This window comes from Hordeum vulgare, chromosome 2H (assembly GCF_904849725.1).
Source record: "Hordeum vulgare subsp. vulgare chromosome 2H, MorexV3_pseudomolecules_assembly, whole genome shotgun sequence".
NCBI classification, from domain to species: domain Eukaryota; kingdom Viridiplantae; phylum Streptophyta; class Magnoliopsida; order Poales; family Poaceae; genus Hordeum; species Hordeum vulgare.
Window position 1 is genome coordinate 646,071,995 of NC_058519.1, and position 26,994 is coordinate 646,098,988.

A 26,994-nucleotide genomic window follows, 5' to 3' on the forward strand; every position below is an offset into this window, starting at 1 on the left:
GTTTTTCACATTGGCCATCTCAAGAAACATTTCGGCAAAAATGCAACCCTCCTTCCTCCTCTAGTCACCGAAGTCGGCCAGCTGAAAATCACACTCCTTTTGCTGTTCTGGACAAGTACATTATCCAGAAAAGCCATACTCCTATAGCACAACAATGGCTATTTCACTGGGGAAATCTGGCTCTGGTTGGATGCCCACTTGGGAAGATCTGCCATTCTTGCAAGCTACATTTCCAGAATTGGCCCCTCGTGGTCGTGGAGAAGTTGCATCTTAAGGTGGGGCGGTATTGTTATGTTATTACTCCCGTCATTCTTAAATATAAGTCTTTTAAAAGGTTTCATTAGAAGACTACATACGAATGTATATAGATTCATTCATTTTGCTTCGTACGTAGTTAGTAAGATCTTTAAAAAAACTTATATTTAGGAACGGAGAGAGTAGATCCTATGAAGATAGCTGGCGGACGACTTCTAAAGTTAACTGACGAACCTGAAGATATATATGCAAGTTACGGTTCGTCAGTCATCGGACAACGATGTATTTCAAATGAACTGTTATTCCGTTTCAAAAAGTGAACTGTTACTGTTTAGCCTCACTTGCCTGTATAGATCGATCCGGCCCTTTATAAGCCATGAGATGGAAATGAGAAGGCAAGAAGAAAGTGATTTCCCATCTATCTACTGTACTGTAACTAGGGTTTGCTTGCTTTTCTTCTTCTCTATCGACCCCAAGTCAGAGCAATCTCCCCGCCAAATCACCTACTGGTTACAGCAGATCGGTAGCGTGACAGACCCTCCCCCACATACTATATTTACAGTGGAATAAAGATTGTTCCAGTTCACACAGCCACCAACGCTGTACAATGGTTAAAGATCTTGCTCCGTGTTGGACATCGGTCATTGGCAGGAAAAAACTAGGGGAGCAGACATATATATATTTTGCACCATCAACTGACAGTATCTAGTCTTGTATAAGGAAAACAACCAAGATATGAACAGATAAATGTATTGGCGTTAACCACACAATTACAGAAGCTTGTATCAAAGAATAGTGTGGTTTTTAAAGTGAGCTCTCAAGGCATCAAAACGGAGAAAAACTTTCAACTAGTTAAAATCCTAGGTGAACTGCTCAAGAACTACAGATATCTATACAGTAATGAGACCATCAACTCCCCACTCTCACGCTTGCTTTACACTTGAACTGGGAAACCGAAATTCTGAAACACTCTGATTTCTCCTCCCTGTCCCGCGGTGACAATCACCAAACCCCACGCGGACCGGCGCTGGACATCCATGGCTCCGATGCAAAGATCGGATGAACTGTGACCAGGACTGCTCTTCGCAGACGGTAATTGTTCGTCGGCCAATGATGGGGACGCTGCTTCGACTGGATGATTGCTGGTGCTTGTGCTTGCACCACCTTCGCAAACTGGGCTCTCAATGTATCTGTGACTGTGAGCAGTTCCATTCGATCCATGCTCGTTGTTTTGTATAGGAGTTTCAGGGACAGAGTTCACTGCACCATCCGAATCACTGTGTCTGCTGCTGCGACACCCCATTGATCCACGCGCTTCGGCACCGGGCCATGTGATTGCCACAGTTACATCACGGCAGTGGAAATGTTCATACGAGTTGGTTACATCAACTGCACTCCTGCTTCTGCTCGGGTGGGAACTGTTGTCATGTCTCCAGACGTACACATGAGAGTCCTCACTGGCACAGACTACATATTTCCCATTTGGAGCTACAGAAGCTGAGATTTGGCTACTAGTATTGCGGAACCCTGGTGAAAATATCAAACACAAATTAAATGCAACGCCGAAAACTAACACTACTGTATTACGGATCACGTAAATATGGATCTTGTTCCCTCCAAGGGAAACAGATCAGCACAAATCAAATCACATTACACAGAATGAGATTTTTCATTAGATTTGTGCAAAACAGAACTTCATTTTTACCAGCAAACATATCATAGACAATTTACAATGGGGGGAGAATGAAATGTTACCTTTAAATTTGTGAACAAGCTCATCGCCATTAACAACACGGATTCTTGAATCCGCAGAAGTAATCAGGACTTCCAAGGAGCTTCCTGGAGCAAACTGTTGCATGAAACACAGATACTTAGGTGGTACTGATGGCATCACATTAACATATGAATTTTAGAGTCCAACTCTTAAAAATGCTAAGCACGTGTGTTTGAAAACAAAGTATTAAGTTCCATAAAGCATGAACTGCGCAATTATGCACCTGGAAGCCAGTAATCTTCTTCTGGCCAGACTTCTTTTTCCTGATTCTTAGATCTATTTGACTTTTGTACTGAAGCTTCTTTTCTGCATTCATTGATCAAAGAGAACACTAGGTAAGGTTATTTCATCTGACTACTTTTTATATCAGGGTACTATTACTTAGCTGTAACTAAGATAAATGTAACTAAGATAAACAGATGCTTTAACTACAATTAGAGTGGCATACCAGTTGTATCAAATAAATGGCAGCTTCCCTTGTGAGATCCGACCATTGCAACCTTCAAAAGTAACAGAGAAATACAACATAAGCTCATTTGCCTTCATTGTCAGTTGGTCACTGCACATGTTCACTACATAATGAAAATGCCTATACCTGTCCACCGGGGGAATAACATGCGGCGGTAACCATCTCATGTAGATCATTCCAATCTTCAATCTTACGATCACGGACATTCCAAATGCGAACTTTCTCATCCAGTGACCCACTAATGAAGAAGTTATCGTCTACCGGATTGAATTGGATGCAAGTCACTACAATAAAATGGGTGCACAGACGGAAGTCAATTGTCTGGTTCCACCAAGCATATAGTGAATGGCAAAAAGGTGTTATGTACTCCATTCGTGAAGAAATATAAGAGCGTTTAGAACACTCTTTAGTGATCTAAACGCTCTTATATTTCTTTACAGAGGGAGTAGAAATGATCCTGCAACTAGACTGACCATAGTCTGTGTGTGAGAATGTCTTCAAACAGGTACTGGATGTGATGTCCCATAGCCTAACAGTTTTGTCCATTGAGGACGAAAGCAAGTACTGCATGAGACAAACAACTGGTTAGTGCCTTTACCTAACAATTTTCATTTTAACTGCCCCCACAAAGGTCAGTCCACACTGGGTTTTGTTTAACAGACTTAGCTACTTTAGTTTAGGAAAAAATATTGATCATGTTTCCTTTTCAATTAGAAGTACTTGTAGGTATTCAAGAAGTTATTCACATAAAAAAATTAGTTGTTAACAGCATGGATTATATTCAACTATGACTTGATCATGACAATTGTATATTGGAAAGGTGAACACATCTGAACGCAAGCCATACTGACAAGGCTGCACGATTGGAAGCCAAACACGAAGCAAAGGACAAGATACATATACATATGGTGAACATATCAAACCTAAGTCACTTTATAACTACAGCTGACGGAAATGCAAAATGGCTCCCGGGAGAATATGCTCCCAGTGTAATAAACAATTTTGCAAATGTCAAAGGAATCGGGGGAAAATAGGCATGTGCTTTTGCTTGTGTGCTTTTGGTTGTCTGCAAAATACAATGATAAAACATAAAATACAAATATTGTGGCCTGTACCCAAAAAAACAAATATACTGCTTTGAAAATGGCCTTTTAGAACACATTTTTTTCCTTGGGCCCAGATCACAGCTTATGTCATTTCTTGACCAAACTTTGCATGAAGATAGAAGATATGAACATGTATGCTGTCAAAAGAAATTAAGATTTTTTTGAAATATTAAAATATATGTTTACAGTTTACTGTTCGTATGCTCCGGGGAACCAAAAGGGCATCCCTGCTAACGGAAATGCAAAATGGCTTCTGGGAGAATTCAAAAGGAGACAGTGTCCAAAATACGCAGAAATACAGCATGCATGAATGCCAAAGAAAGCTCACAGTGGACCCAGAAGGTCAATTTGCTCCTGATGCATTTGTTGGTATTAATTTGCAAACATGTAGGGTCCAAATATGTTATGTTTCATATTACTAAATGCACAGAAGATCAATTATTTTGTGTGTGAGGGGGAAGTGACCGGAAGGCTATTGTTTATGACTGCCTACTGTCTTCCTTGCCAGATCATGAACTACAGTCAATCATATGCTGTACACGTCCTTTGGGATATGTAAGCTATATATAAATGGTAAGCATTTTCTTTAGGACAGACATTTACGCACCGAATATAAACGTACTCGTTAGTACCAATTTCAAACATATGCAACCGTCAGTGTTCTTTACCAGTTTATCGATTACAAAAATGATATCCGGTTTTCAGGCCATAGCCATAGTTAATCACGTATAAACAACTATCTGAACAATCTTTAGATCTGCAGTCTAAGGATTAAGTAATAGTGTTATTCACCAGTTTACAGAGCATTTAAATAATGACACAATGGATAAATCAAATTGCATGCAACAGATTCACCACTAATACAGAAGAAATGAATCTTACAGCAGTGCAAAAACTGAAGCACGCAACAGACAAGCCTTTGGTTCAAGCGGCAGGATGGAGTGCAATGTTGCATGCTGAGGCGGTGAGGCCTATTGCCCAGTTAGTGCAGCCAAGTGATAGAAGTTGGAAGTGCAATGTTGTATGTGGGAGGGAGACGTGCATAGTATGACAGGAAGACTGCCTACTGTCTGCTTGCCAGATCAAGAACTGCAACCACATGACGTACTCATCATTTGGGATATGTAAGCCATATACAAATGGTAAGCATTTGTCCTTAGGACAAACATTTACTCACCAAATATAAACAGACCAATTTCAACCATATGCAACTATTAGTGTTCTTCACCAGTTTATTAATGATATCCGGTTTTCAGGTCATAACCATAGTCTAATCTCGTGTAAACAACTATTTGAACTATGTTTAGATCTGCAGCCTAAGGATTAACTAATAGTGCTATCCTCCAGTTTACAGAGCATTAAAATAATGACACAATGGAAGTGTTTAGATCTTGTAACAGATTCACCACTAATACAGAAGTGAATCTTACAACAGTGCCAATACTGAAGCACACAACAGCCGGACAGGCCTTTGGTTCAATTGGCAGGATGCAGTATTGTACTATTGTTGCATGATGAGGCCTCTTGCCAACTAGTTAATGTAGCCAGGTGAAAAGTTGAAAGTGGATTTCCATATAGTGCATGGTTTATTTTTAGCATTGTAATGATCACGGTCCTTACAGCTGTATTATACTTATACACCATCAAAACTAAAAATTGCCATTTGGTTCGGTTCTGAAGAAGATTGCAGTGCAACTGTTGATTCTAAATTTTCAGAATATCCAACAAAGTGCTGAAAAAGTAAGACTAAGCAGTACTCCCTCCGTCCCAAAATTATTGTCTTAGATTTGTCTAGATATAAATGTATCTAGTCACATTTTAGTATTTAGATACACTCATTTCTAAACAAACCTAAGAAAAGAATTTTGGGACGGAGGGAGTATTATACTATTGTTGCATCCTGAGGCCTATTGCCAACTAGTTAGTGTAGCCAGGTGAAAAGTTGCAAGTGACTTTCCGTATAGTACATGGTTTATTTTTAGTCATTCTGATGATCACGGTCTTTACAGACGTATTATACATACACCATCAATACTGAAAATTAGCATTCGATTTTGTTCTCAAGAAGATTGCAGTGCAACTGTCGATTCTAAATTTTTGGAATGTCTAAGAAAGTGCCAAAAAAGTTCAATTAAATATCAGACAGGGTCTGTACCTGAGATTTGGACCATGATAGATCAAGAACATCAGCGGCGTGCCCCAGGAGCGAGCAAAATGGCTTATCTCTGAACCCAAACACGCACTCAGGCACAACCAGATGATCTGAACCGACAGACTTCCGGCTGCTCTGCACCCTTGGCCTCCTCTTCTTCTCCACAAAGCCCTTGTCTGCACCGTTGAGCGGCAGCATTGCCACATCCGGCGACCCATTTCCAGCAACTGCAACAAACGGGCTGCCTCCGCCACCGCTCTCTCTTGAAACCGCATTTTCCCCAAGCAACTCCCCCTTTCTCTCACCCTCCGACACCTCCCAGACATGGATCACACGGTCCTCGCCGGCGCTGGCAAGGTACCGTCCATCCAGGCTGAAGTTGATGCACCACAAAGAGCCAGAGTGCGCTGCCAACTCCTGTGTCATGAACATGCCGGTGAGCTCCTTGCAGGTCTTCCCATACTGCCGCACCTTGACCCTGCCCGCACTGCGCGAGCTGCTGCCGTCGAGGCTGTCGTCGGTGGCGGAGCTGAGGCGGCGCGCCTCCCTCTCCTTCTTCTCCTTCTCCCTGTCCCTCACATCGGCGCTGGTGCGGCGCCCTCCGTAGGCGACGGTGCCGGCCAGGTGCCTGATGCCGCGCAGCCACCCGCCAGACTTCCTGCGGGGCTTGGACGACGCGGGGAGGTCGGAGGCGGAGGAGGAGGCGCCGCCTGCGGTGGTGGCGCGGCGCATGAGCTCGTGGACGATCGGGGAGCGGCCGAGGCAGAGCTCGAACTCCTCGAGGGTGAGCTGGCGGCCGGTGCCGACCTCGCGGACCACCTCCTCGTGCACCTCCCCGAGCTCGAACTCCGTGCCGTCGTCCAGGTTCCGGATCCGGCACTGCTCCCCGCCCCCGCCAATGCTCGCGGTCCGCGCCAGCGGGGGCTTCCCGTGCCCGACGGATCTGGGAAGGCTGTCCTCCGCGGGGCCCGCCTCGTCCGGTGAAGGCGAGGCGGGCGGCGGTGGAGAGGGCGAGCGGGAGCGGGGCGGCGGCGAGAGAGGGGAGGAGATGGAGATGGAGCCGCGGCCGGGGGAGGCGGGCGGCTGGAGGGAGCCGGAGGCGGAGAGGCCGAGGCGGTTGAGCAGCACCCGGCGGCGCTCCGAGACGGAGGTGGGCTCGGAGATCCAGACGTCGTACGCGGGGTCCGCCGCCCCTTGCTGTTGGTGCTGGTGGTGACCGTTCCCGCGGTGGCGTCGGCGGTGCAGGAGGAGGTCGGCGTCGTCGTCGGAGGCGGAGGTGGAGGAGCAGGAGGAGGAGAGGATCCGATCCAGCGACTCGTGGAACTCCTCCTCCTCCTCCCCATATCCATCCCCACTCAGCGGCGCCGGATCCAGCGTCGCCGCCTCCGGCATTGCCCCGACACCCACACCAGAGCGCGCGCGTCGGAGTCGTGGTCGGGGGCAGTAGTCGGCGCCGGGGCCGAAAGCTCGGGATTTTATAGCGTGGGAGCAAAGGCTTCGGCCCTCCTCCGTGCCGTGTTGCCCTCAATGGGGTTGCGCCGTTGCTGTCAGCGCATGGTGGTGGTGGTGGTGCGGCGCGCGTCGTCCAGCTGGAGGGAGGAGGCCGGCAGCGGGAACGAGGAGGAGGAGGGGGAGCACTGCGGCATTGGTTTGTCGCTGGAGGTGGGTCTGCGGTGTTTTGTTGGGGAGGCTGCCGGTGCGGGGGTGGCCGACCCGCGCGTGGCTGGCGTGGTACCCCTACTCGCCACCACCGCCAACACCAACACCAACAGCCCAACCTCCGCCTTTTCCCTGGTATCCGGGAGCCGGTGCGGTGCGGCGGCATATCCATAATCCAGATCTCCTCCTGTGCCTGACCATGACCGGTAGGGACCCGGCCCAAACATCACAATCAGCTGCATGACACTTACACTCATACTTTCACTCTACCTAAATAGTTATTATAGTTGAAGAAAACTTCTAGTTTCTTCCTCCGTCCCAAAATAAGTGTCTCAAGCCTAGTACAATTTTGTACTAGAGCTAGTACAAAGTTAAGACAGTTATTTTGGGACGAAGGGAGTAGATGACGTCCGCGCGTTGATGCGGAAATCTTGTTAAAATGTATGCATAAATAGATGCTAGAAAACTAAAACTATTATAAATTCAAATTAAGGATGCTCTCAGGATATATTTTGAAAACAATAAAGTATATGAATTATGTGATAAAATATTGTGTCGAAAGCAAAATCTATTGGATTGAAGTCAAACGGGGTGTTGTTTTTAATCAAAATGTGTAGCATATGACCTATATATGTTTGCTGGCTCCAAATGTACAACATACAGTTATATGTAGGTCATGCTAAAAAGATGTGTAACATGACGCGTATGTCCGTATAAAAATAAGTGAGACAAAATTAACATGCATGCTTGGCGAGGTGGCATGGTTGCATGAATAGATTAGTGCATAAATTATAACGTATGACTACATGCATGACTTGATGTGGCATGGTTGCATGAATAGATTAGTGCATAAATTATAACGTATGACTACATGCATGACTTGATGTGGCATGGTTGCATGAAAAGAAAAAATAAATAATGGGTTGCAACTATTTAAGAATAGAGGATTTAGATACGGAGTAAGTATTTTTCACCGCTCGAACTTAAGTCTAGCGCTCACTCGTGTCCTATGGTTATGGGGAATGCATCACGACATTTAAGGATTGTTGGCTGGTTTTGTCTAGAGATGATACTCCCTCCTTCATAGTTTAGAAGACATGCATGTGTACCTACATCGTTAATTTGACTTATATAAAATATATTGTTTAACATAAAAATTATATCATTAGAAAATAGAACATCTAAAGTTTTTAATGATATATTTTTTGTTATATATGTCTCTCATTAAGTTGGTTAAATTTACGACCTAGGTATATGTGCCAAACTTGTAAACTGAGACGGAGGGAGTACTTTTTTGAACGACGGATACAAGGATGCACTAATGATAGTAATGACACATTCTTTCAATGAAAAAGTGTTGCTAGTGACATTTACTTAGGTGGCTTTTTAGCAACACGACAACTAAGAATGGTTCATGGGTCATGCGAAGGACAAGGTGGTTGGGATAGGTATGTATGCATCATATTGTACCATCAACAAGGCATACTCAAGATAAAGAACATTGTTATTTCAAGGCTTCCAAAGCTCCACCACGAATGATGTGTGAGGCGTTATGTGGTACACTTTTACTTAGTATGTAAGAGCAAGGATCTCAGCAAGGATGTATGTTTGTGTGGCCTTCACCATCGATGTGTTCGATTATCTCTATACTGTACTCTATGAAATGGTGAAAAGGAAGGAAAAGAAATCCTAAATAGGAATTTGAACAAGAAACACAAATGGGACTCACGCTCATGATGAAGGAGGTTCGAGATAGGGCAACATGACGAGCAACATGGTTGAATGTTTTAACAATGTTCACAACAGTGTACGTTGACTACAACAATGGAATATACATACCTTCTTCAAGCTTAACAAGTATTTTATGATGCATTCGTTAGAGACCGCCAAATGGGTAAGTAAAATATTGATTGCCCCGAAAAGGTTGAAAAATGGCTGAAGTTACAAGGATGCAATTCCTCGTTCCAACACATTATTGTATCTAACCCCATTCCAATGGTCTACCAAATCAACGAGCAGGACAAGGATTTGTGAGAAGAAATGGAGGGAAATGGTTGGCGGGAAGAAATGGACTGAACTGGGTTGGCGGGAAGAAACGAGGGGAGAGGTTTGTTGCGGGAAACACTCTAGATATGGGGCAAAAACCATGGTCTTGGGCGTTTTCCCTAGTCCAAAACGTCGAGAAGCCTTGCGTTTCCCATCGACCAGAGGCAACATATGAGTTTACTCTCTAGAAAGAGGAAAAAACACTCAGAAGTCTAGCGTTTCCTCCTCCATGCATATGCTAAATGTTAGGGTTCATGGTATTTCCTCCCCTGTTCTACAAGCAAAACGCCAGGATCATTAACGTTCTCCCTATACAAAGAGCATTCCAAAGTAAACTCATAAAAACAAATATTACAAATACAAGGCCAACACAATAGTAATCACAAATACAAGTGCATCACAAGTACAGGGAGCATTTCAAAGGCAACTTCACAAATACAAATTCACCACAAATAGACAAGTTCATGACATAATTCTCATCACAAGTCCAAAGTTCATGACATCTAGTTCATAACAAGCCTCTAGGATACAGAAGTTCACAAAAACCTAATAAAAAAGTTCCTCTAGGATATAGAAGTTCACGAAAACCTAATAAAACTAGTTCATTACAACCATTTCAGCTTATCACAACAACCAAACGAGATACACAAGGTCGTGGTAGACTAGCTCACTTATTTCTTCCTCTCTTCCCCACTTTGTCATCTCTAGCCATTCATTTCAGACTTGATATCCAGGATACTCTCGACCCGTTAGTTTCTGATTCCAAATTTTCTTTCGAGGTCCGGGTTATGTGGGTTTTGTCAGCCATGGCAGGTGCATGGCATCAACACCACACTCCTCTTCTCTTCCTCTACCGCCTCTTCATTGTACTCATCTTCCTCTTGTTGTACCTCCTCCTCATCTCTTCATCATGTACATACGACATCAAGATCTACCATTGTGGCTAGTAGAAGGTGTATGGGCGTTGGCGACACCACCATTGTGGCCAGAAAGCATAGTTGCCATCTTGTGAAACTTCTTCTTAAACTTATGCAATACAAAAAATATTAAATTAGTAAATAACTAATGCACAAGGATGGAGGTTTTCTATTAAATAGCACATACCTACATCGTGTCCCTAAGACTACTATCAGATATTCCACTCTCGGTCCATGACTAAGCGTTATACTGGCTATGCTAATGTTGGAAATATGCCCTAGAGGCAATAATAAAATGGTTATTATCATATTTCCTTGTTCATGATAATCGTCTATTGTTCATGCTATAATTTTATTAACAGGAAACAGTAATACATGTGTGGATAAATAGATCACAATGTGTCCCTAGCAAGCCTCTAGTTGGCTAGCTCGTTAGTCAATAGATGATCATGGTTTCCTGATCATGGGCATTAGATGTCATTGATAACGGGATCACATCATTGGGAGAATGATGTGATGTACAAGACCCAATCCTAAGCCTAGCACTAGATCGTATTGTTCGTATGCTAATGCTTTTCTAATGTTAAGTATCTTTTCCTTCGACCGTGAGATTGTGCAACTCCCGGATACCGTAGGAGTGCTTTGGGTGTATCAAACGTCACAACGTAACTGGGTGACTATAAAGGTGCACTACGGGTACCTCCGAAAGTATCTGTTGGGTTGGTACAAATCGAGATTGGGATTTGTCACTCCGTGTGACGGAGAGGTATCTCTGGGCCCACTCGGTAGAACATCATCATGAGCTCAATGTGACTAAGGAGTTAGTCACACGATGACGTGCTACGGAACGAGTAAAGAGACTTACCGGTAACGAGATTGAACAAGGTATAGGTATACCGACGATCGAATCTCGGGCAAGTTCTATACCGACAGACAAAGGGAATCGTGTACGGGATTGATTGAATCCTTGACATCGTGGTTCATCCGATGAGATCATCGTGGAGCAAGTGGGAGCCACCATGGGTATCCAGACCCCGCTGATGGTTATTGGCCAGAGAGGTGTCTCGGTCATGTCTGCCTGTCTTCCGAACCCGTAGGGTCTACACACTTAAGGTTCGATGACGCTAGGGTTATAGGGAATTGTTATACGAGGTTACCGAAAGTTGTTCGGAGTCACGGATGAGATCCCGGACATCATGAGGAGCTCCGGAATGGTCCGGAGGTAAAGATTGATATATAGGACGGATGGTTTCGGATACCGGAAGTGTTTCGGGCATCACCGGTAACGTACCGGGACCACCGGGACCACCGGAGGTGGCCCCGGGGGACCACCGAAGGGGGCAACGACCCCGGGAGATAAGGTGGGCCAAGTGGGGTGGGAACCAGCCCTAGTTGGGCTGGTGCGCCTCCCCACTCAACCCATAGCGCAAGGGAGAGAAAAGGGGGGGGGAAAACCCTAGGCCAGGTGGGCCTAAGGCCCACCAGATGGTGCACCACCCCCTCCTCCCCCTTCTGGCCGCCGCACCTCCCATCTGGGGGGGCTGCCGCACCCCCTAGGGTGGGAACCCTAGGGGTGGCACCCCCTCTCCCCTCCCCCTATATATATCGGGCACTTTTGGCCATTGAGACACACGGTTTTTCCCTCTCTCTCGGCGCAGCCCTGCTCTTCTTCCTCCTCCTCTCTGCCGGTGCTTGGCGAAGCCCTGCCGGAAGACCTCGTCTCTCCATCGACACCACGCCGTCGTGTTGCTGGAGTTCTTCCCCAACCTCTCCCTCCTCCTTGCTGGATCAAGGTGCGGGAGACGTCACCGGGTTGCACCTGTGTTGAACGCAGAGGTGCCGTTGTTCGACACTAGATCGGAATCGCTGCGAGTACGACTCCATCAACCGTGTTCTAGCAACGCTTCCGCTTAGCGATCTTCAAAGGTATGAAGATGCTCTTACCCCTCTCTCGTTGCTGGTCTATCCATAGGAAGATCTGAATATGCGTAGGAAAATTTTGAATTTATGCTACGTAATCCAACAGTGGCATCCGAGCCAGGTTTTCTATGCGTAGATTCTATGCACGAGTAGAACACAAAATTTGTGGGCGATGATTTGTCAATTTGCTTGCCGCTACTAGTCTTATTCTTTTCCGGCGGTATTGTGGGATGAAGCGGCCCGGACCGACTTTACACGTACGCTTACGTGAGACTGGTTCCACCGACAGACATGCACATCGTGCATAAAGGTGGCTAGCGGGTGTTTGTCTCTCCTACTATAGTCGGATTGGATTTGATGAAAAGGGTCCTTATGAAGGGTAAATATCTTTGGCATATCATCGTTGTGGCTGTCACGTAGGTAAGAAGGCGTTCTTGCTAGAAACCCAAATCAGCCACGTAAAACTTGCAACAACAATTAGAGGACGTCTAACTTGTTTTTGCAGGGTTTGACATGTGATGTGATATGGCCAAAGTTGTGATGTTGCATGTATGATGTATGAGATGATCATGTTATTGTAATAGGTTTCACGACTTGCATGTCGATGAGTATGACAACCGGCAAGAGCCATAGGAGTTGTCTTAATTTATTGTATGAGATGCAACGCCATGTGCTTACTACTTTTACTTTATTGCTAACGGTTAGCTATAGTAGTAGTTGGCGTGACGACTTCACAGAGACACGATGATGGAGATCATGGTGTCACGCCGGTGACGATGATGATCATGCGATGCCTGAAGATGGAGATCGAAAGAGCAAAGATGATAATGGCCATATCATGTCACTATATGATTGCATTGTGATGTTTATAATGTTTTACATCTTATTGCTTAAAATGACGGTAGCATAATAAGATGATCCCTCTTAAAATTTCGAGAACGTATTCCCCTAAGTGTGCAACGTTGCGAAGGTTCATTGTCTCGAAGCACCACGTGATGATCGGGTGTGATAGATCCTAACGTTCGCATACAACGGGTGTAAGCCAAATTTACACACGCGAAACACCTAGGTTGACTCGACGAGCTTAGCATGTACAGACATGACCTCGAATACAAGAGACCGAAAGGTCGAACATGAGTCGTATGGTTGAATACGATCAGCATGAAGTTGCTCATCATGGTGACTAGTCCGTCTCACGTGATGATCGGACACGGGTTAGTCAACATGGATCATGTATCACTTAGATGACTAGAGGGATGTCGATTTAAGTGGGAGTTCATACTTAATTTGATTAAATGAACTTAATTGTCATGAACTTAGTCTAAAAGTTGTCTTTATAAATATTGTAGATCTCCAACGTTAACCTCAACTTCAACGCATTCCTAGAGTAAAACAAGCTGAAAGATGATGGTAGCAACTATGCGGACTGGGTTCGCAACTTGAAGCTCATCCTTGAAGCAGCTAAAAAGGCTTATGTCCTTAATGCGCCGCTAGGTGACCCTCCCGCTCCCGCAGCAGCCCAGGACATTCTAAACGTCTGGCAAACGCGGAGTGATGACTACTCTCTGGTCAGGTGTGGCATGTTATACAGTTTAGAAACGGGGCTCCAAAGGCGTTTTGAGCAACACGGGGCATATGAGATGTTCCAGGAGCTGAAGCTAGTTTTTCAAGCTCATGCCCGTGTCAAGAGATATGAAGTCTCCGATAAGTTCTTTAGCTGTAAGATGGAGGAGAACAGTTATGTCAGTGAGCACATACTCAAAATGTCTGGGTTACACGGTCGTCTGACTTCACTTGGAGTCGAACTTCCGGATGATGCTATAATTGACAGAATCCTCCAGTCTCTCCCACCAAGCTACAAAGGCTTTGTGCTTAACTACAACATGCAAGGGATGGAGAAGACCATTCCCGAGTTGTACTCGATGCTCAAGTCTGCAGAAGTAGAAATCAAGAAAGAGCATCAAGTGTTGATGGTCAACAAGACCACTAGTTTCAAGAAAGGCAGGGGTAAGAAGAACTTCAAGAAAGACGGCAAAGCTGTTGCCGCACCCGGTAAGCCAGATGCCGGGAAGAAGAAAAAGAACGGACCCAAGCCTGAGACTGAGTGCTTCTATTGCAAGGGAAAGGGTCACTGGAAGCGGAACTGCCCCAAATACTTAGCGGACAAGAAGGCCGGCAATGTTAAAGGTATATGTGATATACATGTTATTGATGTGTACCTTACCAGCGCTCGTAGTAGCTCCTGGGTATTTGATACCGGTGTTGTTGCTCACATTTGCAACTCAAAGCAGGAACTGCGGAATAAGCGGAGACTGGCCAAGGACGAGGTGACGATGCGCGTCGGGAATGGTTCAAAGGTCGATGTGATCGCCGTCGGCACGCTACCTCTACATCTACCGTCGGGATTAGTTTTAAACCTCAATAATTGTTATTTAGTACCAGCTTTAAGCATGAACATTGTATCAGGGTCTTGCTTAATGCGAGACGGCTACTCATTTAAGTCAGAGAATAATGGTTGTTCTATTTATATGAGTGATATGTTTTATGGTCATGCTCCGCTGGTGAATGGTTTATTTTTGATGAATCTCGATCGTGATGTTACACATATTCATAGTGTGAGTACCAAAAGATGCAAAGTTGATAATGATAGTCCCACATACTTGTGGCACTGCCGCCTTGGTCATATCGGCGTTAAGCGCATGAAGAAGCTCCATACTGATGGACTATTAGAGTCTCTTGACTTTGAATCATTTGACACATGCGAACCGTGCCTCATGGGCAAGATGACTAAGACTCCATTCTCAGGAATAATGGAGAGAGCAACCGACTTATTGGAAATAATACATACTGATGTGTGTGGTCCAATGAACGTTGAAGCTCGCGGTGGTTATCGTTATGTTCTCACTCTCACCGATGATTTGAGTAGGTATGGGTATATCTACTTGATGAAGCACAAATCTGAGACGTTTGAAAGGTTCAAGGAATTTCAGAGTGAGGTTGAGAATCAACGTGACAGAAAAATTAAATGTTTACAATCTGATCGTGGAGGAGAATATTTGAGTCACGAGTTTGGCACACACCTAAGGAAGTGTGGAATCGTTTCACAACTGACACCGCCTGGCACACCGCAGCGCAACGGAGTGTCTGAACGTCGTAATTGCACTTTATTAGATATGGTACGATCTATGATGTCTCTCACCGACTTACCGCTATCATTTTGGGGATACACATTAGAAACTGCAGCATTCACTTTAAATAGGGCACCGTCTAAATCCGTTGAGACGACACCGTATGAACTATGGTTTGACAAGAAACCTAAGTTGTCGTTTCTTAAAGTTTGGGGCTGCGATGCTTATGTGAAGAAACTTCAACCAGAAAAGCTCGAACCCAAAGCGGAGAAATGCGTATTCATAGGATACCCTAAGGAAACTATTGGGTATACCTTCTATCTTAGATCCGAAGGTAAAACCTTTGTTGCCAAGAACGGATCCTTTCTAGAGAAAGAGTTTCTCTCGAAAGAAGTAAGTGGGAGGAAGGTAGAACTTGATGAGGTAATTGCACCCCCTCTCGAATAGGATAGTAGCGGAGCGCGGGAAGTTGTTCCTGTGGCGCCTACTCCGACTGAAGAGGAAGTTAATGATGATGATCATGAAGCTTCGGATCAAGTTACTACTGAACCGCGAAGGTCCACAAGGGCACGCTCCGCACCAGAGAGGTAAGGCAACCCTATGATGGAAATCATGTTGTTAGACAACGGTGAACCTTCGAACTATGAAGAAGCGATGGCGGGCCCGGATTCCAACAAATGGCTTGAGGCCATGAAATCCGACATAGGATCCATGTATGAGAACAAAGTATGGACTTTGGTGGACTTGCCCGATGACCGGCGAGCCATAGAAAATAAATGGATCTTCAAGAAGAAGATTGATGCAAACGGTAATATAACCGTTTACAAAGCTCGACTTGTCGCAAAGGGTTTTCGACAAATTCAAGGAGTTGACTACGAAGAGACTTTCTCTCCCATAGCGAAGCTGAAATCAGTCTGAATCATGTTAGCAATTGCCGCCTTTTATGATTATGAAATTTGGCAAATGGACGTCAAAACAGCGTTCCTTAACGGGAACCTTAAGGAAGAGTTGTATATGATACAACCAGAAGGTTTTGTCGACCCTAAGGGTGCTAACAAAGTGTGCAAGCTCCAACGCTCCATCTATGGGCTGGTGCAAGCATCTCGGAGTTGGAACATTCGCTTTAATGAGGTGATTAAAGCGTTTGGGTTCATACAGGTTTACGGAGAAGCCTGTCTGTACAAGAAAGTGAGTGGGAGCTCTGTAGCTTTCCTCATACTATATGTGGATGACATATTATTGATGAGGAATAATATAGAGATGTTGGAGAGCATAAAGGCCTATTTGAACAAGAGTTTTTCGATGAAGGACCTTGGAGAAGCTGCATACATATTAGGCATCAAGATCTATAGAGATAGATCGAGACGCCTCATAGGTCTTTCGCAAAGTACATACCTTGACAAGATATTGAAGAAGTTCAATATGGAAAACTCAAAGAAAGGGTTCTTGCCAGTTTTGCAAGGTATGATATTGAGTAAGACTCAGTCGCCGACCACGGCAGCAGATAGAGAGAAGATGAGTTCTGTCCCCTACGCTTCAGCCGTGGGCTCTCTAATGTATGCCATGCTGTGTACCAGACCTAATATAAACCTTGCCATAAGTTTGGTAGGGAGGTACCAAAGTGATCCCGGTACGGAACACTGGACAACGGTCAAGAATATCCTTAAGTACCTGTAAAGGACTAAGGAAATGGTTCTCGTTTATGGAGGTGACGAAGAGCTCGTCGTAAAGGGTTACGTCGACGCTAGCTTCGACACAGATCCGGATGACTCTAAGTCACAGACCGGATACGTATATGTGTTGAATGGTGGGGCAGTGAGCTGGTGCAGCAGCAAGCAAGAAGTCGTGGCAGCATCTACATGTGAAGCGGAGTACATAGCTGCTTTAGAAGCGGCTCATGAAGGAATTTGGATGAAGGAGCTCATCACCGACCTTGGAGTGGTTCCAAGCGCGTCGGGTCCTATGACATTCTTCTGTGATAACACTGGAGCCATTGCCATAGCCAAGGAGCCCAGGTTTCACCGGAAGACGAAGCACATCAAGCGCCGCTACAACTCCATCCAGGACCATGTCCAGAGTGGAGTGATAGATATTTGTAAAGTACACACGGATCTGAATATTGCAGACCCGTTGACTAAACCTCTTCCACGAGCAAAACATGATCAACACCATAATGCTATGGGTGTTCGATACATCACAATGTAACTAGATTATTGACTCTAGTGCAAGTGGGAGACTGTTGGAAATATGCCCTAGAGGCAATAATAAAATGGTTATTATCATATTTCCTTGTTCATGATAATCGTCTATTGTTCATGCTATAATTGTATTAACAGGAAACAGTAATACATATGTGAATAAATAGATCACAATGTGTCCCTAGCAAGCCTCTAGTTGGCTAGCTCGTTAGTCAATAGATGATCATGGTTTCCTAATCATGGGCATTAGATGTCATTGATAACGGGATCACATCATTGGGAGAATGATGTGATGGACAAGACCCAATCCTAAGCCTAGCACTAGATCGTATTGTTCGTATGCTAATGTTTTTCTAATGTCAAGTATCTTTTCCTTCGACCGTGAGATTGTGCAACTCCCGGATATCGTAGGAGTGCTTTGGGTGTATCAAACGTCACAACGTAACTGGGTGACTATAAAGGTGCACTACGGGTACCTCCGAAAGTATCTGTTGGGTTGGTACGAATCGAGATCAGGATTTGTCATCCCGTGTGACGGAGAGGTATCTCTGGGCCCACTCGGTAGAACATCATCATGAGCTCAATGTGACTAAGGAGTTAGTCACACGATGACGTGCTACGGAACGAGTAAAGAGACTTACCGGTAACGAGATTGAACAAGGTATAGGTATACCGACGATCGAATCTCGGGCAAGTTCTATACCGACAGACAAAGGGAATCGTGTACGGGATTGATTGAATCCTTGACATTGTGGTTCATCCGATGAGATCATCGTGGAGCAAGTGGGAGCCACCATGGGTATCCAGACCCCGCTGATGGTTATTGGCCAGAGAGGTGTCTCGGTCATGTCTGCCTGTCTCCCGAACCCGTAGGGTCTACACACTTAAGGTTCAATGACGCTAGGGTTATAGGGAATTGTTATACGAGGTTACCGAAAGTTGTTCGGAGTCCCGGATGAGATCTCAGACGTCACGAGGAGCTTCGGAATGGTCCGGAGGTAAAGATTGATATATAGGACGGATGGTTTCGGATACCGGAAGTGTTTCGGGAATCACCGGTAACGTACCGGGACCACCGGGACCACCGGAGGTGGCCCCGGGGGACCACCGAAGGGGGGCAACGACCCCGGGAGATAAGGTGGGCCAAGTGGGGGTGGGAACCAGCCCCTAGGTGGGCTGGTGCGCCTCCCCACTCAGCCCATAGCGCAAGGGAGAGAAAAGGGGGGCAAACCCTAGGCCATGTGGGCCTAAGGCCCACCAGATGGTGCGCCACCCCCTCCCCCCCCTTCTGGCCGCCGCACCCCCTAGGGTGGGAACCCTAGGGGTGGCACCCCCTCTCCCCTCCCCCTACATATATCGGGCACTTTTGGCCATTGAGACACACGGTTTTTCCCTCTCTCTCGGCGCAGCCCTGCTCTTCTTCCTCCTCCTCTCTGCCGGTGCTTGGCGAAGCCCTGCCGGGAGACCTCGTCTCTCCATCGACACCACGCCGTCGTGTTGCTGGAGTTCTTCCCCAACCTCTCCCTCCTCCTTGCTGGATCAAGGTGCGGGAGACGTCACCGGGCTGCACGTGTGTTGAACGCGGAGGTGCCGTTGTTCGGCACTAGATCGGAATCGCTGCGAGTACGACTCCATCAACCGCGTTCTAGCAACGTTTCCGCTTAGCGATCTCCAAAGGTATGAAGATTCTCTTACCCCTCTCTCGTTGCTGGTCTCTCCATAGGAAGATCTGAATATGCGTAGGAAAATTTTGAATTTATGCTACGTAATCCAACAGTTAACACACCTCAGTAATTCACTGCCCTACAATTCATGAAGACACAAAACAATTATATTTCAAGTATACACAAGTGCAATGGAAGTAGGTTGATTAACCTACAACTTGGTCATGTACCGGTGCGTGTACTCAGGTGGAGTCCCATCATTCTCTCTCGCTTGCACGTTGAAGGTAGCATAATCATCTGCATCCTCATTCGGGTCTTCCGCCAGCAACTTCGAACACTCCTTGTGTGGCAACACTTTGCAAGCCATTCCAGGTACTTCTCATATACCCGCTCATTATGGGGTCTATTCTCCGTCTTCATTACCTGAACTCTTTCATTCCATATTTCTACCCAAGTATGATGCTTGTTCTTCCAATTCTTAACATATTGGTTGTTCCTTCACTTAAACCTACAAATTTTGCACAATGTATAAGCATTATCAAACAATGTATTTGCTAATGCACAACTGGATATCTAAAATAAATGCTTGATCACTCATGCAAATAATGGATTGTCTTGTGGCTCTCCTCCTTTTGGAATATTTTCCTTTTTCCAAATGTTTGGCACCACAGTCTGCGAAGTGGCACTCGACAACATAGAAGCATATCATTGGACACCTCCACCACCAGAGTTGTTGGTCATGCATGCACACCTCGTTAAGAGAGAATTCCCCCTCCTGCTCATATGGCATCCATAACACCTACAACACAAGACTATAAGTTTGTAAGTACATACTTTCATCATAATTTAATTGGGTCCAACGAAGTTGCCGTTACCTGGTTATGAATATTCGCAATTAAGATCAAAATAGTGGTTTCGGCCTATCCGGTACCGTTGCGATGGCATATCCATAATCCAGATCTCCTCTTTGCGCCTGACCATGACCGTTGGGGTATTTTATTTTATGAATAATACTACTTTCACCGTTCAAAATGCAAGGGGTACTTTATTTTGTTACAAGACAAATTCTGCTTTTAGTAGTTGCATTCATTTTACAAAATTAGCAATTTATGTGCGGAGTTATCATACATCTCCACCATGACCGATACAAAAAAAAACGGCACTTGAAACACGGCTTAGCTTCCAAGACACGTTTTGATGTGCATTCATGATTTCAACGAGACTCTCCTTTAAAAAAGAATACGGTGAGACTCTCCTTTAAAGAAGATTGTGACCAGAAATGAATTAGAGGGCAAAGCAACCAATACTTTTCATTTTACAAAGGAAAGGATAACTAGTTGAGCAACGGGATTTTGTAATGAAATATTGAGTTCATCTTGCCTACGGTGAAAGAGGACGTTTTTTTTACCATGGACTTAACTTGTTAGGGTTAGTTATTGCTATGATTAGATGTCATCAAATTTCCGTCTCATGGTAGAAGTTTCGAGTCGACACGTTGCACAAATATATATTTTTTGTTTCTTCTTATATTTTTTTTCTCCTTTCTTGTTTCGTGAACTTGTGGATGTTTGTATTCCCACAAGTATATTGAAAAGAGATTTAGACCAGTTAAGAAAAAAAATTGGCTGGTTTTCGAAAAACAAGGGGGCGAGGCAGGTGTGGGAGGAGTTAAGAGGGGACGATGGGGAGAACAGGGGAGGGGGCCTCTCACTAAGACATTACACATGTTCCGTTAAGCGTATTGTACATGAAATACAGAGAGACAACCCCAATATATGCATATCCTTACATATTATTATTTCCTAGTCGTATGTTTTTTTAGCTGTGATCGCCACTTGGTATAGCTTTCTGTTACAAAAAATTTATTGGAAATGCTAAAATCCGACACCAGACTTTAGGTATGACAAACCGATTGCTTTTCATAGCAATTTATGTTGGTGCAAGGATGGCAAATTTAGTTGGTGAGCACATCAATTTTCTGGCGAAAAAAAGATCTGAGATGAATTTGTCATGCTCGTCAACTAAATTTATCATCCTCAGCAAACATAATTGGCCATTCAAAAATGTTCCATTTGCTATGCCTAAATTTTTTGAACCCTGATAAGTACTGTACATGTGGCACGAAGCAATTTTACCCTGACGTTTTCTAATGGCAAGTTTAGTTATCTGATGATGACAACTTTAGTAATGAAGCATGTCAACTTTCTGTTTGATGACAAGTTTTAGTTTCCTTAGGTTTTATTTTTTCCGGATGACAATTTTAGTTGTATATAGGACGGTATTATTTCGTGCAGCACGTGTAGCATTTATCATTTTGAAAAATTTAACGCTAAGTAGATATTTGACATTCCTTTTTCCAGTCCATCTTGTGTGTTCTTCTAATGCAGAGCATTATGTTTTTTTAGGGGAAGCAGAGCATTATGAATTTATGATGGTGTTGGTTTTGTAGACGATTCAAGCGGCACGCTGGCTAACCGTGTGGATTAGGCAACGCACCGGTCGCGGCGGGCGTTGTGTCTGGCGCCGTGCCGGCACGACGGCGATCGATCGGGACGCGGATCGATGTGTGTGGACGGCATTACGTGGAGGAGAGTTCACGCGTTACTGAAAGCAGGCACGCACGCAGCTGCAGATGGACCTCCATCGCTGGCTAGCTGGACATTGCTTTACTATGCGACCCACACCCAACATTTTGGATGGCCACCAGCCCCTTGTGTTTTTCTAGAGGAAGTTGATTCGTTGTTTCGTATTCGTATATGATCGATCGGCTTTTTGAAGATGGAATATGATTTTTCACGCCTTGGCTCCGTTCCGATGGTGCGTTTAAGGTGTGTTTGGTTGAAGAATGAGATGGAATGTAATGGAATGATTTCATGACATTCCATTCCACAAGGTTACGTTTCTATGTTTGGTTGAAACAATAAATGAAACGGGTCTGCCGCCGCCGCACCTGCTCGGGCCGCCGCCGCCGCACCTGCTCGGGCCGCCGCCGCCGCACCTGCTCCTCGAGCCGCCGTCGGAGAGGGAGATGGAGAGGGCGGTGCACCTGCTCGGGAGAGGGAGAGGGCGCCGCCGGAGAGGGAGAGGGAGAGGGCGGCGCACCTGCTCGGGCCGCCGCCGCCACACCTGCTCCTCGAGCCGCCGCCGCACCTACTCGGGCCGCCACCGCCGCACCTGATCGGGCCGCCGCGCACCTGCTCCTCGAGCCACCGCAGAGGGAGAGGGAGAGAGCGGTGCCGGAGAGGGAGAGGGAGAGGGCGGCGCCGGAGAGGGAGAGGGCGGTGCTGGATAGGGAGAGGGAGAGGGCAGCGCCGAAGACGGTTCCGCGTGGTTCCTCCGATTTGAAGATACCAGCGCATTCGGGATCTTGGGGGAATATGCCGTTCTGGAGAATGAGTTGGTTCCGGTTCCTCTACCCAACTAAACACGAGAACGACCCCTCGGAACGGAATGGACCCGTTACATTCCACTTGATGACAGTAACCAAACACACCCTTAGTATCATTTGTATGCGTGTGGAGGTGTGTCTTCCATAAATCTGTCCTTGATGGATTTTTTTGGATCTGGTCATTTTTTTAACGTTCATATGTTTTTAAACTGGATTATTCTGATCTATGCTACTATTTAACGACGACAGTTGTTGTTCTGATATGCTGGTTCTACGGGGCCTTAACACGATAAAATTTCCGACTGTCTACTACAACAAATTTTGTCTGACTTCGACGAGGAAGGAGCGATGACCGCGGCATGTTTTCGACTCACTTCAATATTGGCAGTCCTCGCTAGGTGGTTTACGGATCTGAATATAACTTTTATTCTGTTGTTCGTTGTGCTGTTATTATTAATGATGAATACTTCTTTCGTATCTAATAATTATAGTTGGAAAAAACTAGATTAATTCTTCTTAATTACAGTTATTTATGTACAAAGGAAGTAGATCGAAAGTTCTAATAGGGAAAGAAAAAAAATCCGTCGGGCCATGCATGTTACCACAGAGACGGAGGAACTATCGAGGTTGCTGCCGCCCTGTCTCAGAACATACGATCTCCCTTCCAACGCCTTAAGCATTTTTGCAACACCTGTCGCCACCGAACACAGAATGTGACAAGGAGCGAACCAACCACATCACATACTCTACCACTACGTGCACGTTGATTCCATTCATCGATCTCCACGGATGGATGCATCGGCAGATGCGTGCGTGCGTGCGTGCATGCACCACAATTATTGGGCGCGTCGGAGGCACGTTGCTAGCTTTTCTTTCTTTCTTCTTCTAGCAGAGATTGTAGATCGGATTCGAGTCAAAGGCAGGCAGCTGGGACGCTTTCTCTGCCTGATGGACGATCATGCGCTTCCTCAGCGCCAATGGGGCTCATGGATCTCGGCTGAGGGGACTAACAAAAGGATTAGGAGGGAGGGAGCCCAGCTGGCAGCACACTTAACAAGTGCTATTAGGAGTACGTCTCCTACTCTATCTACTACTTTGATCCTCCTACTAGTTACTTAATTATAATCCCCAGCTAGTTGATCCGTAGCTTCTCCTTGATTAATCCATGCCCACCAGCTTCTACACGGGAGCATCATTAGAATACTGGGGCTACACGTTCTAGGACTCACCTGCTGCCTCTTGGCTTTAACATAATCACCACCTGTCGATCCTTCACGACATGCATGGGTTGAGATTAGATTCCAGCTACCCTCTATACTCCTTCCGTCCTAAAATAACTGTTTCAAGCTTAGTACTCTCTCCGTTTCTAAATATAAGTCTTGTAAAAGGTTTCACTAAAGGATTACATACGAATATATATAGACATGTTTTAAAATGTAGATTCACTCATTTTGCTCCGTATGTAGTCTACTAGTGAAATGTTTAAAAAAATTATATTTAAAAACGGAGGAAGTACGTATAATTTTATACTAGAGCTAGTATGAAGTTAATACATCGTTACAGCTAGCTACCAAACCATGAGGTTAATCGCTGGTGGAGCGGCGGAATCCAAGAGGGATCGTATATCCATCGTCGAACGTGCGCTCTAGTCATTAGCTGTAATAAGATTGCTATAAGTTTGCATCGATCGATCGATCGGCGGACCTCTGTTGACACACATGCACCTATACTGATTCTGTTTGTACGTTCTGGAACTAGCATTGCTAATTATAAAAGTGGCTACTTGTTGATGCGATCAAGCTGCGCGCGTTAGCGTCAGAGTTAAGCGCAAGGCACCCAATGATTGATTAGCTGACATGCATGCATGCATGCATGCGTTGCGCTGCGTGCCTGTACATGTACCTGAATGTATGTATGTATACGTTGAGTGCATATCTGGTAAGCAGAAAGAATAGAAACTTGCGTGGCCACTACGTACGGTTCGATACCGAGTTTAGCCAGGCACGCATCTGCATGCGCCTTTGTGCTCACAAGCTCCAAAGCACCGATACTTTAGAAATTTGTGTATCGCCGTTCAGTACTTCGCCGATACTTCGATACTTCAGATACGCCTTCGATACAGGTATCCCCGAAGTATCGTCATTTTTAATTTAAAAGAAATGGCGATACGCGTATCCTCAAAGTATCGCCGTTGTATATTGTCCATGACTTGATGTATCGTTGATCTGTTCATATAGATAGTGCACGTAGACCGTACTAATGTAGTAGTTGGATAAAAGTGCTTGTTAAGGATGTTGCTTGTGCAATTCATTATTTGGTCCACTCATGCAATCCAAAGTTGCTCTTTATATATGTTTGTCATTTGACAATCTCAAGTTTTTAATTTAAAAAGATTTATTAATTTTATATTGTCATGTTAATAGAAATTACAGTCTAAATTATACTGTGACAATATATGACCGATTGGCCGTATTATTCATTAATGATAGTGATATTTTAAATTGGAAACAATAAGGTATGAAAGTAATTAGGCAATCAGTGGGTCGGTATTTTGTTATCATCTCATACATTTATTATGTTAGTTTTTGTTGCATGTTATTTTATTATTATTTATATATGCTTGCCGTATCGCCGAATTGCTGTTTTAGAAATTGCCGTATCCCGTATCGCCGTATCAGTGTCGCCGTATCGGTGCTTCGTAGCTCACAAGATATTGTATGTACTCCCTCCGTTCCTAAATATAAGTCTTTCTAGAGATTACACTAGTAGACTACATGCAGATGTATATAGACATACTTTAGAGTATAGATTCACTCATTTTGCTCCGTATGTAGACTCTTAGTGGAATCTCTTAAAAGACTTATATTTAGAAACGGAGGGAGTAGGATTTTGCCGATCGTAAATCTGATTGTTTTTGTGTTACTTTTTTCCTCGTCTATATATATCTTTGGCCTTATATTACTTTGTTAGTTGTTGGTATGTGTGTATACATGTTTTAGTGTTGCATGTGTGCATTTTAACTGTGCAGATGCCGTGTGTGTGTCCACCATGTTTGTATCCTTTTGATGTTTCATTTTAAGCCTATGAGATTTATTCCTTTTTGAAAAAAACTTGCATAGGCGTGGGTTAGTTGGGTTGAAATTGAATTGACCCCTGTCCACGAAATGGAAAAAAGAAACAGGTTGTAGGAGCAGCTGTATGTACAGTCCAAGTCCAAGATCTCCCAGCAGCCGCCCAGAGCTATCTAGCTCCTATAATCCTGTAGGCCATCGGCAGGTGTGAGCCGGACCCCTACCAGCACCGCGAGCACCATTTCCACGCCGCGCGATTCGATTCGACAGCCCTTGATCATCCACTGTACGGATAAACGGCGCATGTTGCTTGTCTTATTCTTTGACCTAGTACCTAGTAACATAAAACAGAAGGTTTGCCAATTTATTGATTAAGAAAGGAGGTTTCGAACAAGAGCCGCAAAACGAAAAAATAAAAGAAATCATCGATTCGGTGTTCGGACTCATTTGCATAGGAAAAAACAAAAACAAATACTAAAAAAATTCAAATAAATACTTTTTTGAATGATAGATATTTTGGTGCATGAGATGGGTTCCTAAATTTAGACGATTTGGGCATCTGAGTATCTCTCAATAAAAAAGACAAATTTTATGTATGTAAAAAAGTTTACTGTTCATGTATTGTTCTGATTTTTTTCCTGAGAACTATTCATATGTTTAATTGATTTGAAATTTAGAGCGTACCTCACGCATCAAATTATCTATTATGAATTTTGTTTTTGGAGTTATTTAATTTGTTTTGTATTTTTGCTTGACCGGGTGCAAATGAGTCTCGACTCCGAAATGAATAGTCCAAATTAAAAGGTCTACTCTCATGGCATTACAATATGCATGTGCTTCACACCTGCCACGGCCGAAAAAGACACCTCCTCTTTGATCTTCCTGATTAAATCATGAAAGGGATGACCGTGTTTCAAAGACCGTGGCATTACGCTCCATTCATATCTCCCACGAGATGAGCATCATGAAGGAGGCGAGCGTCTTAGGGGATCCAAGGCGAATCTGAAGGTTGTCGTTCCACTATTCTTTCACCGAAGCCCTCGTCTCTCATACCACTGTAGAGAATGTGAAGCATGCCAAGCCACGGAAGAATATGGTTCCAAATGCAGGTGGTGTAGCGGCATTGGAAAAGGAGATGTGTGGCCGACTCCTGGCATTGCTTGCAAAGTGGGCAAGGGGCACAGTTTGGCCAGCCACGACGTATAAAACGATCTTGTGTCCAAATCCTACTAGTTTGAAAGACCAGC

At 44.7% G+C, this 26,994-nt stretch overlaps 1 protein-coding gene across 1 annotated transcript; it reads right to left on the reverse strand.

Annotated features, from left to right (window-relative positions):
* Positions 1-971: 971 nt before the first annotated feature.
* LOC123428340 (WD repeat-containing protein 44-like) lies at positions 972-7,544 on the reverse strand. The gene is made up of 7 exons (XM_045112542.1): positions 5,760-7,544; positions 2,972-3,062; positions 2,625-2,782; positions 2,478-2,529; positions 2,253-2,335; positions 2,011-2,104; positions 972-1,782 (listed from the first exon to the last, which is right to left on the reverse strand). Exons 1-7 carry the CDS (start codon positions 7,146-7,148, stop codon positions 1,190-1,192), a joined length of 2,460 nt encoding a protein of 819 aa, XP_044968477.1. The 5' UTR covers positions 7,149-7,544; the 3' UTR covers positions 972-1,189.
* Positions 7,545-26,994: the final 19,450 nt, after the last annotated feature.

Coding starts and splice junctions, on each gene's coding strand:
- LOC123428340 (XM_045112542.1), bottom strand. CDS start 7,148: ATGCCGGAGGCGGCGACGCTGGATCCGGCGCCGCTGAGTGGGGATGGA. Junction 2,105..2,252: donor AGAAGATTACTGGCTTCCAG/GTGCATAATTGC, acceptor TTCATGCAACAG/TTTGCTCCAGGAAGCTCCTT. Junction 1,783..2,010: donor GCTTGTTCACAAATTTAAAG/GTAACATTTCAT, acceptor TATTTTCACCAG/GGTTCCGCAATACTAGTAGC.